The 14,044-nt window shown below is 43.0% G+C and overlaps 2 protein-coding genes across 5 annotated transcripts in view; both read right to left on the reverse strand.

Moving 5' to 3' along the window:
- Window positions 1-14,044, reverse strand: part of LOC115130568 (protocadherin alpha-C2-like) — a 177,691-nt gene that overhangs the window by 90,280 nt on the left and 73,367 nt on the right. The window contains exon 1 of one of the 4 annotated variants that reach the window (XM_029661838.2): window positions 11,012-13,527. The exons of 2 other annotated variants lie outside the window; for them this stretch is intronic. In XM_029661838.2, coding sequence (XP_029517698.2) covers window positions 11,012-13,390 — 2,379 coding nt within the window. In that variant the 5' untranslated portion in view covers window positions 13,391-13,527. Of the gene's footprint in view, window positions 1-7,934; window positions 10,465-11,011; window positions 13,528-14,044 lie in introns of those variants that run through there. One more of the 4 variants, XM_029661837.2, reaches the window with a different exon arrangement.
- Window positions 1,053-7,411, reverse strand: LOC115130995 (protocadherin alpha-10-like). The gene is made up of 3 exons (XM_065019176.1): window positions 4,830-7,411; window positions 2,777-3,367; window positions 1,053-2,674 (listed from the first exon to the last, which is right to left on the reverse strand). Exons 1-3 carry the CDS (start codon window positions 7,273-7,275, stop codon window positions 1,053-1,055), a joined length of 4,659 nt encoding a protein of 1,552 aa, XP_064875248.1. The 5' UTR covers window positions 7,276-7,411.

Here is a 14,044-nt window from a genome sequence, read left to right on the forward strand (position 1 = left end):
ATGTCGGACATTCTGTACACAGCTCAGCCCTCTCCGTCTCATCACCTCGACCGTTTCTCTTCACAACGCCCCTCCGACAGTGACGCTATTCTGTATTGTCCTTCAGAGGAGGAGTATAAAAACACATTTGACTTCGCTGCTTTCCGTGGTCTATAGTGACACCCTGTGTTGCGTGTTCGATTTCATGTCATTGTATATAATACATAGTTGACCTCTTGTGATAGTAGTGAGCAAAGTAGCAAAGATCACTGTGTATAACCAGCGACCAATGTCGTCTCAAATCTGAATCAACTACATGATAGAGTCAACCACACCGTAGAGTTGAACTCGAATACACTTCACGACAAGTGCAAAAGCGTGAAATGATAAAGATGGGAACATTTAAAATGAGTTATTATTATAGTCAGTTAGAAATAGTGGTAATACAGTTTAGATACAAGGACAGCTGTCGTTATTTTATCGCCCATAGAAACTGCCAGATAGAATGTTAACGGGGGAGACAAAGCAGAGAGATGAAACATTTGAAATAAAAATCAACTCTCTACCACTTGAATGAATCCATTCCACTTTCAACGATGATAGGCATTGATTCGAAAAGGCCTCTGCCCCTCGAAACGAAAGAACACTAACCGTTTCAGCACCACGGACAGCGTCTGTACTTTCACAGCGATGTGATTTTCCATTGTTTTATAAAAAAAAAATATTTAACCTTTATTTAACTAGGCCAGCTAGTTAATAAGAATTATTATTTACAATGACAACAATGACAGCCTAACCCTAATCCGGACGACGTTGGGGCAATTGTGCGCCGCCCTATGGGACTCCCAACCACGGCCGGTTGTGATACAGCCTGGAAATATGGTTCCCGCAATGTATGCCAATATATATTCTCATAAGATATCAAAAACAAAATTGACCATGCAAACACGTGGAGGCCTATAACTCTGAAGCCATGATACAACTACATTTGACAAATGTCTGTAATTTTGCCAAAAACTGCTATATCAAACTGTGCTGGAGTTTTAAAACATTTTCACATTCGTGAAGCATATTCAGCTTACCTTGTCTTTGTTGGGTAATGTTTGAGTCTTGTTAAACGTGTAATTTCCATTAATACTGATCAGTTCTTCATCTGCAGGTGGATATGGCGCGGGAAAAACCACTACGTCACTCTTCAGTGTGTCTGAGCTGAAACACACGTCATACTGCTGAGTAGATTTAGAGTAAGACCAGCTCCCGTCAGGGTGTGTGGTGATCATTGGGGCGCTGTACCTTTTGAAACTGTCGTCTGTCCTGAAGCATTTTACAGCTGTTAAACTGATGAGGCTCAGTAAAAATATCACTGACACCGAGGCAGTGGCGATGAGCAAATATAAATTTAAATCAGAGAAGCTCTCGTCCTTTCTTGGTACGTTTCTGTATTGAGTCTGGATTTCACCTGTACTTTCAACCACCACTACATCAATAGACACAGTCGCTGACAGTGCGGGTTCTCCATTATCAGAAACCAACACCACCAACGGGTGAGCTTTCAGGTCATTGTCACTCATTCGCCTCTTAGTCCTTAGTTCCCCGGTGCTGGTTCCGATTCGGAAGAGGTTGGTTCCCTTGGGCTCAGAGATGTGATAAGAAAGCAGCGCATTGTAGCCAGAGTCGGAGTCTACAGCCCTGATCTTGGCCACAAAGTAGCCCGCTTCAGCAGAATAGGGAATGTTCTCACTGTTAACGGAGCCGTGATCAGAATAGGGCGCGAGAATCCCAGGACTGTTGTCATTCTCATCCAAAATAAAAACGTTCACAGTCACGTTGCTGCTGAGAGGAGGAACACCAGAGTCTGTGGCCTGAACTTTAAACTGGAAGGTTTTTATCTCCTCATAGTTAAACGACTGCAGGCTAACTATATCTCCTGTATCTGAATTTATATTGACCATTGTAGACAGCGGTAGTGAGTTGCTGTTAATCTCTAATGAGTAGGTCACCTGACTATTTTCACTGACGTCAGCATCAACTGCAGAGACTGTTTTAATTACATCTCCTATCGGACTGTTTTCTTTCACATAAACATTAATCACGTTTTCTGAGAAGTGAGGAGCGTTGTCATTCTCATCAGAAACCTCCACCGTAATAACGCTGGTGCTGGAGAGAGGCGGGGTCCCTTCATCCTTAGCTGTGATGGTGACATTATAATGAGAAGCGGTCTCTCTATCAAGAGGCCCATCTACAACTAACGAATAATAGTTTTTATAGTTTGTCTCCAATTTAAAGGGGACTTTATTCTCAACTTCACAATGTAAAACTCCGTTTTTGCCACCATCTTTATCTAGGACTGACACGAGAGAAATGGCAGTGCCAACCTTAGCGTTCTCCTTCACTCTGTCTAAGAGTGACGTCACAGTGATCTCAGGGGCATTGTCGTTGAGGTCCACCACTTCTACCAATACTTTACAGTGTGCTGCCATCGGGGGCTGGCCTCTGTCGCTTGCCTCTACCCGGATCTCGAACGCCTTTCTTTCCTCAAAGTCAATATTGCTTTTTACTGTTATAACGCCAGAGTTGGGGTCGATATCGAATATATCTAGAATACGGTCTTGATCTTTATTCCTAAGAGAGTAGACAATCTCACTATTTGTACCTTCATCAGCATCAGTCGCGTTCACAGTGAATACCGTTGTTCCTATGAGCACATTCTCGGAAATGTGCGTCTTATACAAAGAGCTAGTAAATACCGGAAGGTTATCATTAATATCTAAAACATTAACAATAATATGTGACGTACCAGACCTCTGTGGATTTCCTCCATCGACAGCGGTCAGTGTGAGTTGTATCACAGGCTGTTTCTCTCGGTCTAAAGCTTTCTGGAGCACCAACTCAGCGGACACACTTTCTCCTCCATTGTGTATGTCAAGAGAGAAGTATTCATTAGGACTAAGCTTGTATGTGCTAACAGAATTCTTACCAACATCCAAATCAGACGCCTCTGATAAAGTGAATTTAACTCCAGGTAAAGTGTTCTCAGCTACGTTTATAGTTTGGGATTTCGCACTAAACGACGGAGCGTTATCATTAACATCTACAATATTCAGCTCTAAACGGTAAAGCTTCAACGGATTATTGATAACGGCCTCTACGATGACTGTACATTTCAGATCCTCTGCACAGAGCTCCTCTCTGTCTATTCTTTCATTCACATAGAGAACACCAGTCTTAAGATTTACCTCGAAATACTTTCTCTTGGACCCGGTGATAATCTGAAACATACGCGACTCCAAATCCTGGACATTGAGGTTTAGATCCTTAGCGATATTTCCAACGGAAGTCCCTGGGTTTACCTCCTCTGAGACCGAGTAGGAGAGCTGCCCGGACACCGCTTCCCAGTAACACTCGAGCAGCACAATAACAAAATACGTCACAATAGATATCCTTCTATTCAGTAAAGACATAATTCCATCGAAAGTGAGCTGATCATAGACCCGAAGAGAATAATATCCGTCAAACAATCAAAGCATCGAAAAATATACGTATCAAATTCAGCTTATTATTTACACCTATTTGTATTCCGCTTCGACCAGTCTCCCTCTCGTCCTGCATCTCTTTGTAACAAAGCCCCGAGAAATCACTTCTCCCTCTGAAACTGGGAGGGGCCTCGAGACCAAATATAATATCTCAATGCCACGGTCAACAGTGACGCCAAGTGGTAAATGTACGAGCTTCAGAAAATCACATAAAATTACATGACACTCAGACACAAGCTAAGCATGATGACCATACAATTCTGAACAAAAATATAAACGCAACATGCAACAATTTCAAAGATGTTACTGATTTACAGTTCATATCAGGAAATCAGTCAATTGAAATAAATTCATTTAAGACCTAATCTATGGATTTCACTTGACCGGACAGGGGTGCAGCCTGCAGCCATGGAGAGCATAGGCCAACTCACTTCGCAGCCAAGCCCACCCACTGGGGAGCTAGGCCCAGCAACCCCCCCCCCCCCCCCCCCACCACCACACACTAACCAGACGACCATGCAAGTGAAGAAGCCAGAAGTGGAGGTCCTGTGAGGCCGTGGATACATGCGGTTATATGGTTGTGAGGCCGGTTGGACCTACTGCCAAATTCTCTAAAATGACATTGAAGGCAGCTTATGGTAGAGAAATTAACATTTAATTCTCTGAAGACAGATGTGGTGGACATTCCTGTAGTCAGCATGCCAATTGCAAGTTCCCTCACAATTTAAGATGTATGTGGCATTGTGCTGTGTGACAAAATTGCACATTTTAAAGTGGCCTTTTGTTGTCCCCAGCACAAGGTGCACCTATGTTATGATAATGCCGTTTAATCAGCTTCTTGTAATGCCACACGTGTCAGGTGGATCGATTATCTTGATAATGTAGAAATGCTTACTAACAAGGACGTAAACAAATTTGTGCACAACATTTTTGAGAAATAAACTTTTTGTGCATATGGAACATTACTGGGATCTTTTGTTTCAGCTCATGAAACATGAGACCAACACTTTACCTGTTGTGTTTATATTTTTGTTCAGTGTATATCTGTGCTCTTGTGTAAGTTTTGTTTACTATAGCAAGGTCTGCTAAACATACAAAAGCAAGCAAAAACCTAATTTGGCTAAGAAACCTGGCAAAAGAGGACAGGACAAAAACGGGTGGGTTTCAGCACCATGGACAGCGGACACATGATCCTCTAGATAGGGAGCGGATAGTGAACATTTTTGCAACTTGTTGAAGCAGTAAGATCCCAATTATTTAACTGATTATTCAAAAACGCTGTCATAGCTAGACAATGGGAAGCACGCCAAAGCATACACATTTTTGGCAAAGGGATGGATGGAATCTGATTTCTGTGTAAAATAAAACATTTATTTCTTACCTTCTCTTTGTTGGGTAATGTCTGAGTCCTGTCAAACGTGTCATTTCCATTAATACTGATCAGTTCTGCATCTGCAGGTGGATACGGTGCGGGAAAAACTACAACGTCACTCTTCATTGTGTCTGAGCTGAAACACACGTCATACTGCTGAGTAGATTTAGAGTAAGACCAGCTCCCGTCAGGGTGTGTGGTGATCATTGGGGCGCTGTACCTTTTGAAACTGTCGTCTGTCCTGAAGCATTTTACAGCTATTAAACTGATCAGGCTCAATAAAAATATCACTGACACTGAGGCAATGGCGATCAGCAAATACAAGTTTAAATCAGAGAAGCTCTCCTCCTTTCTTGGTACGTTTCTGTATTGAGTCTGGATTTCACCTGTACTTTCAACCACCACTACATCAATAGACACAGTCGCTGACAGTGAGGGTTCTCCGTTATCAGAAATCAACACGACCAACGGGTGTGTTTTCAAGTCATTGTCACTCATTCTCCTCTTAGTCCTTAGTTCCCCGGTGCTGGTTCCGATTCGGAAGAGGTTGGTTCCCTTGGGCTCAGAGATGTGATAAGAAAGCAGCGCATTGTAACCAGAGTCGGAGTCCACAGCCCTGATCTTGGCCACAAAGTAGCCCGCTTCAGCAGAATAGGGAATGTTCTCAGAGTTAACGGAGCCGTGATCAGAATAGGGCGCGAGAATCCCAGGACTGTTGTCATTCTCATCCAGAATAAAAACGTTCACAGTCACGTTGCTGCTGAGAGGAGGAACACCAGAGTCTGTAGCCTGAACTTTAAACTGGAAGGTTTTTATCTCCTCATAGTTAAAAGACTGCAGGCTGACTATATCTCCAGTGACTGAGTTTATATTGACCATTGTAGACAGCGGTACTGAGTTGTTTTTACTCTCTAAGAATGAGTAGGTCACATGACTATTTTCATTGACGTCAGCATCAACTGCAGACACGGTTTTAATTACATCTCCTATCGGACTGTTCTCTTTAACATAAACATTAATCACTGGTTCTGAGAAGCGAGGAGCGTTGTCATTCACATCAGAAACATGTACAGTAATAACGCTGGTGCTGAAGAGAGGCGGGGTCCCATCATCCGTAGCTATGATGTTGACATTGTACTGAGAAGCCGTCTCTCTGTCAAGATGCCCATCGACCACTAAAGAGTAATAATTGTTATAGTTCATCTCTAATTTAAAGGGGACTTTATTCTTAACCTCGCAATGTACCAACCCATTTTTGCCACCATCTTTATCGAGGACTGACACGAGAGCAATTGCAGTGCCAACCTTAGCGTCCTCTTTCACTGTGTCTAAGAGTGACGTCACAGTGATCTCAGGGGCATTGTCGTTGAGGTCCACCACTTCTACTAATATTTTACAATGAGATGCCATCGGGGGCTGCCCTCTGTCACTCGCCTGGGCACGGATCTCAAATGCAGTATGTTCTTCATAGTCAATTTTACCTTTAACTGTAATTATCCCCGTTTTTGGCTCAATATCGAACATCTGGAGGATATGATCCTTCTCATTTTTGCTGATAGAATAAACAAGGTGACTATTCGTACCCTCATCAAAGTCTGTCGCATTTAAAGTTATGACAGTTGTTCCTATTGGTGCATTTTCAATCATACGTGTCTTGTACAAAGACGTGGTGAAAACTGGAGCGTTATCATTTATATCCCGAACATGAATTATTACTTCCAATGTACCTGACCTTGCTGGATTTCCCCCATCTAAAGCGGTCAGTGTGAGCTGGATCACAGGCTGTTTCTCTCGGTCTAAAGCTTTCTGCAATACTAACTCAGCAGACACACTCTCACCCCCTTTGTGCACCGCTAAGGAAAAATGCTGGCTAGGGCCCAGTTTGTATGTATTGAGGGCATTCTTTCCAACATCTACATCAGATGCGTCTAACAACGGAAATCGTACCCCTGGAAAAGTGTTTTCAGCAATGTCTATAGTTTGTGATTTCGTTCGGAAAGATGGAGCATTGTCATTAACATCTAAAATATGAATTTCTACACGGTAGAGTTTCAACGGATTGTTGATAACGGCCTCTACACTGACTGTACATTTAGGAGCATTTGCACAGAGCTCCTCCCTGTCTATTCTCTCATTCACATAGAGAACACCAGTCTTTAGATTTACCGCGAAATACTTTCTCTTGGACCCGGTGATAATCTGAAACATACGCGACTCCAAATCCTGGACATTGAGGTTTAGATCATTGCCGATATTTCCCACGGAAGTCCCCGGGTTTACCTCCTCTGAGACGGAGTAGGAGAGCTGCCCGGACACCGCTTCCCAGTAACACTCCAGCAGCACAAGCACTAAATACGTCACAAAATATCTCCTTCTATTCGGTAAAGACATATTTCCATCGAAGGTGAGCTAAGCATAGATCCAAAGATACGAATATTTGTCAAACAATCAAAGCTTCGAGAAATATGTTTCCAATCCAGATTTTTTACACGGTAAACATTGATGTTGCCTCCGACCAGTCTCTGTCTCTTTCTCTCACTCACCCTGCGTCTCTTTGTAACAAAGCCCCGAGAAATGTTCTCACCCTCTGAAACTGGGAGGGGCCTCGAGACACCAAAAACAATATCACATTGCCACGGTCAACAGTGACGCCAAGTGGGGAATTTACGCAACAATGTATGAGTTTAGATTATCAAATTACATTACATTTCAGAAAACCCAAACACAAGCCAATCATAATATCTCATTACAAGTGTAAGTTAATATGAGTAGCACTAATAAATGTACTAAGCGCAATCACCTCATTAGCTCAAACACCAAGTAAAATACCATTATCCGTTTCAGCACCATGGACAGCACACGGACGTTTATATTTACAACGGGTAAAGAACACACCATTTTTACAACTTACATAGGAGGTTAAACGTACATTAAAGAGCAACGACAACACCATCAAAATACCTTAAAAAGCACAACAAAGCAGAGTAAATGCTCAGTAAATGACAGGAGAACAGAATATTTATGTGCTAATTGAAAACATGATGTCTTACCTTGTCTTTGCTGGGTAATGTTTGAGTCCTGTTAAACGTGTCATTTCCATTAATACTGATCAGTTCTGCATCTGCAGGTGGATATGGTGCGGGGAAAACCACTACGTCACTCTTCAGTGTGTCTGAGCTGAAACACACGTCATACTGCTGAGTAGATTTAGAGTAAGACCAGCTCCCGTCAGGGTGTGTGGTGATCATTGGGGCGCTGTACCTTTTGAAACTGTCGTCTGTCCTGAAGCATTTTACAGCTATTAAACTGATCAGGCTCAATAAAAATATCACTGACACCGAGGCAATGGCGATCAGCAAATACAAGTTTAAATCAGAGAAGCTCTCGTCCTTTCTTGGTACGTTTCTGTATTGAGTCTGGGTTTCACCTGTACTTTCAACCACCACTACATCAATAGACACAGTCGCTGACAGTGAGGGTTCTCCATTATCAGAAACCAACACGACCAACGGGTGTGTTTTCAAGTCATCGTCACTCATTCTCCTCTTAGTCCTTAGTTCCCCGGTGCTGGTTCCGATTCGGAAGAGGTTGGTTCCCTTGGGCTCAGAGATGTGATAAGAAAGCAGCGCATTGTAACCAGAGTCGGAGTCTACAGCCCTGATCTTGGCCACAAAGTAGCCCGCTTCAGCAGAATAGGGAATGTTCTCAGAGTTAACGGAGCCGTGATCAGAATAGGGCGCGAGAATCCCAGGACTGTTGTCATTCTCATCCAGAATAAAAACGTTCACAGTCACGTTGCTGCTGAGAGGAGGAACACCAGAGTCTGAGGCCTGCACTTTAAAATTGAACGTTTTTATCTCCTCATAGTTAAAAGACTGCAGGCTGACTATATCTCCGGTATCTGAATTTATATTGACCATTGTAGACAGCGGTAGTGAGTTGCTGTTACTCTCTAAGAATGAGTAGGTCACATGACCATTTTCACTGACGTCAGCATCAACTGCAGACACTGTTTTGATTAGCTCGCCTATCGGACTGTTCTCTTTAACATAAACGTTAATCACTGGTTCTGAGAAGCGAGGAGCGTTGTCATTCACATCAGCAACGTGTACAGTAACAACGCTGGTGCTGGAGAGAGGCGGGGTCCCTTCATCCGTAGCTGTGATGGTGACATTATACTGAGAAGCCGTCTCTCTATCAAGAGGCCCATCTACAACTAACGAATAATAGTTTTTATAGTTTGTCTCCAATTTAAAAGGGACCTTATTCTTAACCTCACAATGGACAACACCATTTTTTCCACCATCTTTATCGAGGACTGACACGAGAGCAATGGCAGTGCCAACCTTGGCGTCCTCCTTCACTGTGTCTAAGAGTGACGTCACCGTGATCTCAGGGGCATTGTCGTTGAGGTCCACCACTTCCACCAACACTTTACAGTGCGCTGCCATCGGGGGCTGGCCTCTGTCACTCGCCTGGGCACGGATCTCAAACGCAGGTATTTCCTCGAAGTCAATATTCCCTTTAACTGTAATGATACCTGTTTTAGAGTCTATTTGAAAGATATCTAAGAAATGGTCCTGTTCCTTGCTCCTAAGAGAGTACACAATTTCACTATTTGTACCTTCATCGACATCGGTGGCATTTAAGGTGATGATCGTTGTGCCGAGGGGCACATTTTCCAAAATTCGGGTCTTGTATAATGAATTACTAAAAACTGGAGCGTTATCATTGTTATCCAAAACATGAACAATAATCTGTGACGTACCAGACTTCGGAGGGTTTCCTCCATCGACAGCGGTCAGTGTGAGTTGTATCACAGGCTGTTTCTCTCGGTCTAAAGCTTTCTGGAGCACCAACTCAGCGGACACACTACCTCCCCCTTTGTGTGTATCAAGCGAGAAGTATTCATTCGGACTAAGCTTGTATGTGCTTACAGCATTCTTACCCACATCAGCATCAGAGGCCTCCGACAGAGCGAATCTAAGTCCAGGTAATGTGCTCTCAGCAATGTCTAAAGTTTGAGAATGTATTCTAAAAGACGGATCATTATCATTAACGTCTAAAATGTTAATTTCTAGACGGTAAAGCATCAACGGATTGTTTATAACGGCCTCTACGCTGACTGTACATTTCGAAGACTTCGCACAGAGCTCCTCTCTGTCTATTCTCTCATTCACATAGAGAACACCAGTCTTTAGATTTACCTCGAAATACTTTCTCTTGGACCCGGTGATAATCTGAAACATACGCGACTCCAACTCCAGGACATTGAGGTTTAGATCCTTAGCGATATTTCCCACGGAAGTCCCCGGGTTTACCTCCTCTGAGACGGAGTAGGAGAGCTGCCCGGACACCGCTTCCCAGTAACACTCCAGCAGCACAAGCACTAAATACGTCACAATAGAGCTCCTTCTATTCGACAAAGACATCATTTTATCGAACGTGAGCCGAGCATAGATCCAAAAAAACGATTATGCGTCAATTAATCCAAGCATCGAAAAATAATGTTTAAAATCCAGCTGAATATTTTTTACGGTAAACGCTGATGTGGCTTCCGACCACTCCGTTTCTCTCTCGTCCTGGGTCTCTTTGTAACAAAGAGCTGAAAAGTCTTCCCACCCTCTGAATCTGGGAGGGGCCTCGAGAATCGAATATAATATCTTAATGCCATGGTCAATAGTGACGCCAGGTGGTGAATGCACAAGCATACACCAACTCCGAATATCACAATGACACCCATCCAAACACAATATAAGCATGACGACGACACATTTATGTGCTATTTCATATGAAAATGTCTGCTAAAATGTCTGCTAATTATAGCAAAAAAAACGTATTCACAACATTACTTCAAATAACTGGCAAAATCACGCAGCCGAAGACTTTGATGATTTTCAGCACCATAGACAGCACCCGTGTGCTTCACTTCACAGCGCGAGAACAGTAAAACATTTGAACTTTTACAGGCAGCAAGATATCTATTATTTCATTGAACATTCAAATGAGAAAGAAAGGTCAACGTCATACAAAGACATTAAGAAGTACAAAAAAGACAGAAAAAAAGTATAATTAAAGGATATGAGACTAATTGATTTCTGGGTTAAGTGAAAACTATGTTCCTTACCTCGTCCTTGTTGGGTAATGTTTGAGTCCTGTTAAACGTGTCATTTCCATTAATACTGATCAGTTCTGCATCTGCAGGCGGAAATGGTGGGGGAAAAACCACTACGTCACTCTTCAGTGTGTCTGAGCTGAAACACACGTCATACTGCTGAGTAGATTTAGAGTAAGACCAGCTCCCGTCAGGGTGTGTGGTGATCATTGGGGCGCTGTATCTTTTAAAACTGTCGTCTGTCCGTAAGCATTTTACAGCTGTTAAACTGAACAGGCTCAATAAAAATATCACTGACACCGAGGCAATGGCGATCAGCAAATACAAGTTTAAATCAGAGAAGCTTTCCTCCTTTCTTGGTACGTTTCTGGATTCAGTCTGGATTTCACCTGTACTTTCAACCACCACTACATCAATAGACACAGTCGCTGACAGTGAGGGTTCTCCGTTATCAGAAACCAACACGACCAACGGGTGAGCTTTCAGGTCATTGTCACTCATTCGCCTCTTAGTCCTTAGTTCCCCGGTGCTGGTTCCGATTCGGAAGAGGTTGGTTCCCTTGGGCTCAGAGATGTGATAAGAAAGCAGCGCATTGTAGCCAGAGTCGGAGTCCACAGCCCTGATCTTGGCCACAAAGTAGCCCGCTTCAGCAGAATAGGGAATGTTCTCAGAGTTAACGGAGCCGTGATCAGAATAGGGCGCGAGAATCCCAGGACTGTTGTCATTCTCATCCAGAATAAAAACGTTCACAGTCACGTTGCTGCTGAGAGGAGGAACACCAGAGTCTGTGGCCTGAACTTTAAAACTGAATATTTGTATCTCCTCATAGTTAAAAGACTGCAGGCTGACTATATCTCCTGTCACTGAGTTTATATTGACCATTGTAGACAGCGGTACTGAGCTGCTTTTACTCTCTAAAAATGAGTAGGTCACCTGACTATTTTCATTGACGTCAACATCAACTGCAGACACTGTTGTGATTATCCCACCTACCGGACGGTTCTCTTTCACATAAACATTAATCACGGGTTCTGAGAAGCGAGGAGCGTTGTCATTCACGTCATAAAGGTTAACAGTAATAACACGGCTGCTGGAGAGAGGCGGGGTCCCTTCATCCGTAGCTGTGATGGTGACATTATAATGAGAATCACTCTCTCTGTCAAGAGGCCCATCTACAACTAACGAATAATAGTTGTTATAGTTTGTCTCCAATTTAAAAGGGACCTTATTCTTAACCTCACAACGGACAACTCCATTTTTTCCACCATCTTTATCGAGGACTGACACGAGAGCAATTGCAGTGCCATTCTTAGCGTTCTCCTTCACTGTGTCTAAGAGTGACGTCACAGTGATCTCAGGTGCATTGTCGTTGAGGTCCACCACTTCTACCAATACTTTACAGTGTGCTGCCATTGGGGGCTGGCCTCTGTCACTCGCCTGGGCACGGATCTCAAAGGCAGGGTGTTCCTCAAAATCTATATTGCCTTTAATTGTTAAAGTCCCTGTATTTGGGTCAAGATGGAAAACATCTAGTACATGGTCCTGATCTTCTTTGTTCAGAGTATATACAATGTCACTGTTCGTTCCTTCATCTGGGTCTGTCGCGTTAAGAGTTAATAATGTTGTCCCAAGCGGCACATTTTCAAAAATTCGAGTCTTATACAACGATTTTGTAAACACCGGGGTGTTGTCATTAATATCCAGCACATTAATTATTATGTCTGAAGTACCAGACTTCGGAGGATTTCCTCCATCTACAGCGGTCAGTGTGAGCTGGATCACAGGCTGTTTCTCTCGGTCTAAAGCTTTCTGCAGCACTAACTCAGCAGACACACGATCTCCTTTATGAACCGCTAAGGAAAAATATTCATTAGAACTAAGCTTGTATGTATTGATACCGTTCTTCCCCACATCAGCATCGTGGGCCGATAATAGGGGGAATTTAACTCCAGGCAATGCGTTCTCTGCAATGTCTTTACTTTGTGATTTAGCACTGAAAGATGGGGCATTATCATTAACATCTAAAATGTTAATTTCTATACGGTAGAGTTTCAAAGGATTGTTGATAATAGCTTCTACACTGACAGTACATTTCGGAGCCTTCGCACATAGCTCCTCTCTGTCTATTCTCTCATTCACATAGAGAACACCAGTCTTTAGATTTACCTCGAAATACTTTCCCTTGGACCCGGTGACAATCTGAAACATGCGAGACTCCAAATCCAGGATATTGAGGTTTAGATCCGTAGCGATATTTCCCACAGAAGTCCCCGGGTTTACTTCCTCTGAGACGGAGTAGGAGAGCTGTCCGGACACCGCTTCCCAGAAAAAACACTCCAACAGCAAAAGCACTGAATACGCCACAACATATCTCCTATTCGGTAAAGACATAATTCCATCGAAGGTGAGCCAAGCATAGATCCAAAGATACGAATATCTGTCAAACAATCAAAGCTTCGAGAAATGTGTTTCCAATGCAGAATTTTTACACTGATGTGGCTTCCGACCAGTCTATGTCTCTCTCTCTCTCATCCTGCGTCTCTTTGTAACAAAGCCCCGAGAAATGTCCTCACCCTGTGAAACGGGGAGGGGCCTCAAGACACAAAATACAATATCTCAATGCCACGGTCAACAGTGACGCCACGTGGGGAATGTATGAGCTTACACTAACTCCGTTTTTATTTTTTTGCCTACACGCCATGACACACAAACACTAAATCTGAATGAAGACCATAATATCTGAGCACATGCAGGCCATGTTCTTCTTTATATGAAAAGTTGTAAATGGAGTAAAGGCAACAAAAAAAAGCGCATCCACGACATTAGTTCAAACAACTGGCAAAAACAGGCAGTGAAAGACCGTAATATGTTTCAGCACCTTGGACAGAGCACGTATGTTTCTCTTGACAGCGAGCGAAAAGCAAGGAGTTTATTTCAACTTGTGAAGGCAGTAAGATGTTGTCTATTTCATACAAATAATTTAAATGAGACAGCGAATCAAAAGACTACATCATCCAAACACAATGAGAAGCACATCAAAGCAAA

The sequence above is a fragment of the Oncorhynchus nerka genome, linkage group LG6, assembly GCF_034236695.1.
Source record: "Oncorhynchus nerka isolate Pitt River linkage group LG6, Oner_Uvic_2.0, whole genome shotgun sequence".
Classification (NCBI taxonomy): Eukaryota; Metazoa; Chordata; class Actinopteri; order Salmoniformes; family Salmonidae; genus Oncorhynchus; species Oncorhynchus nerka.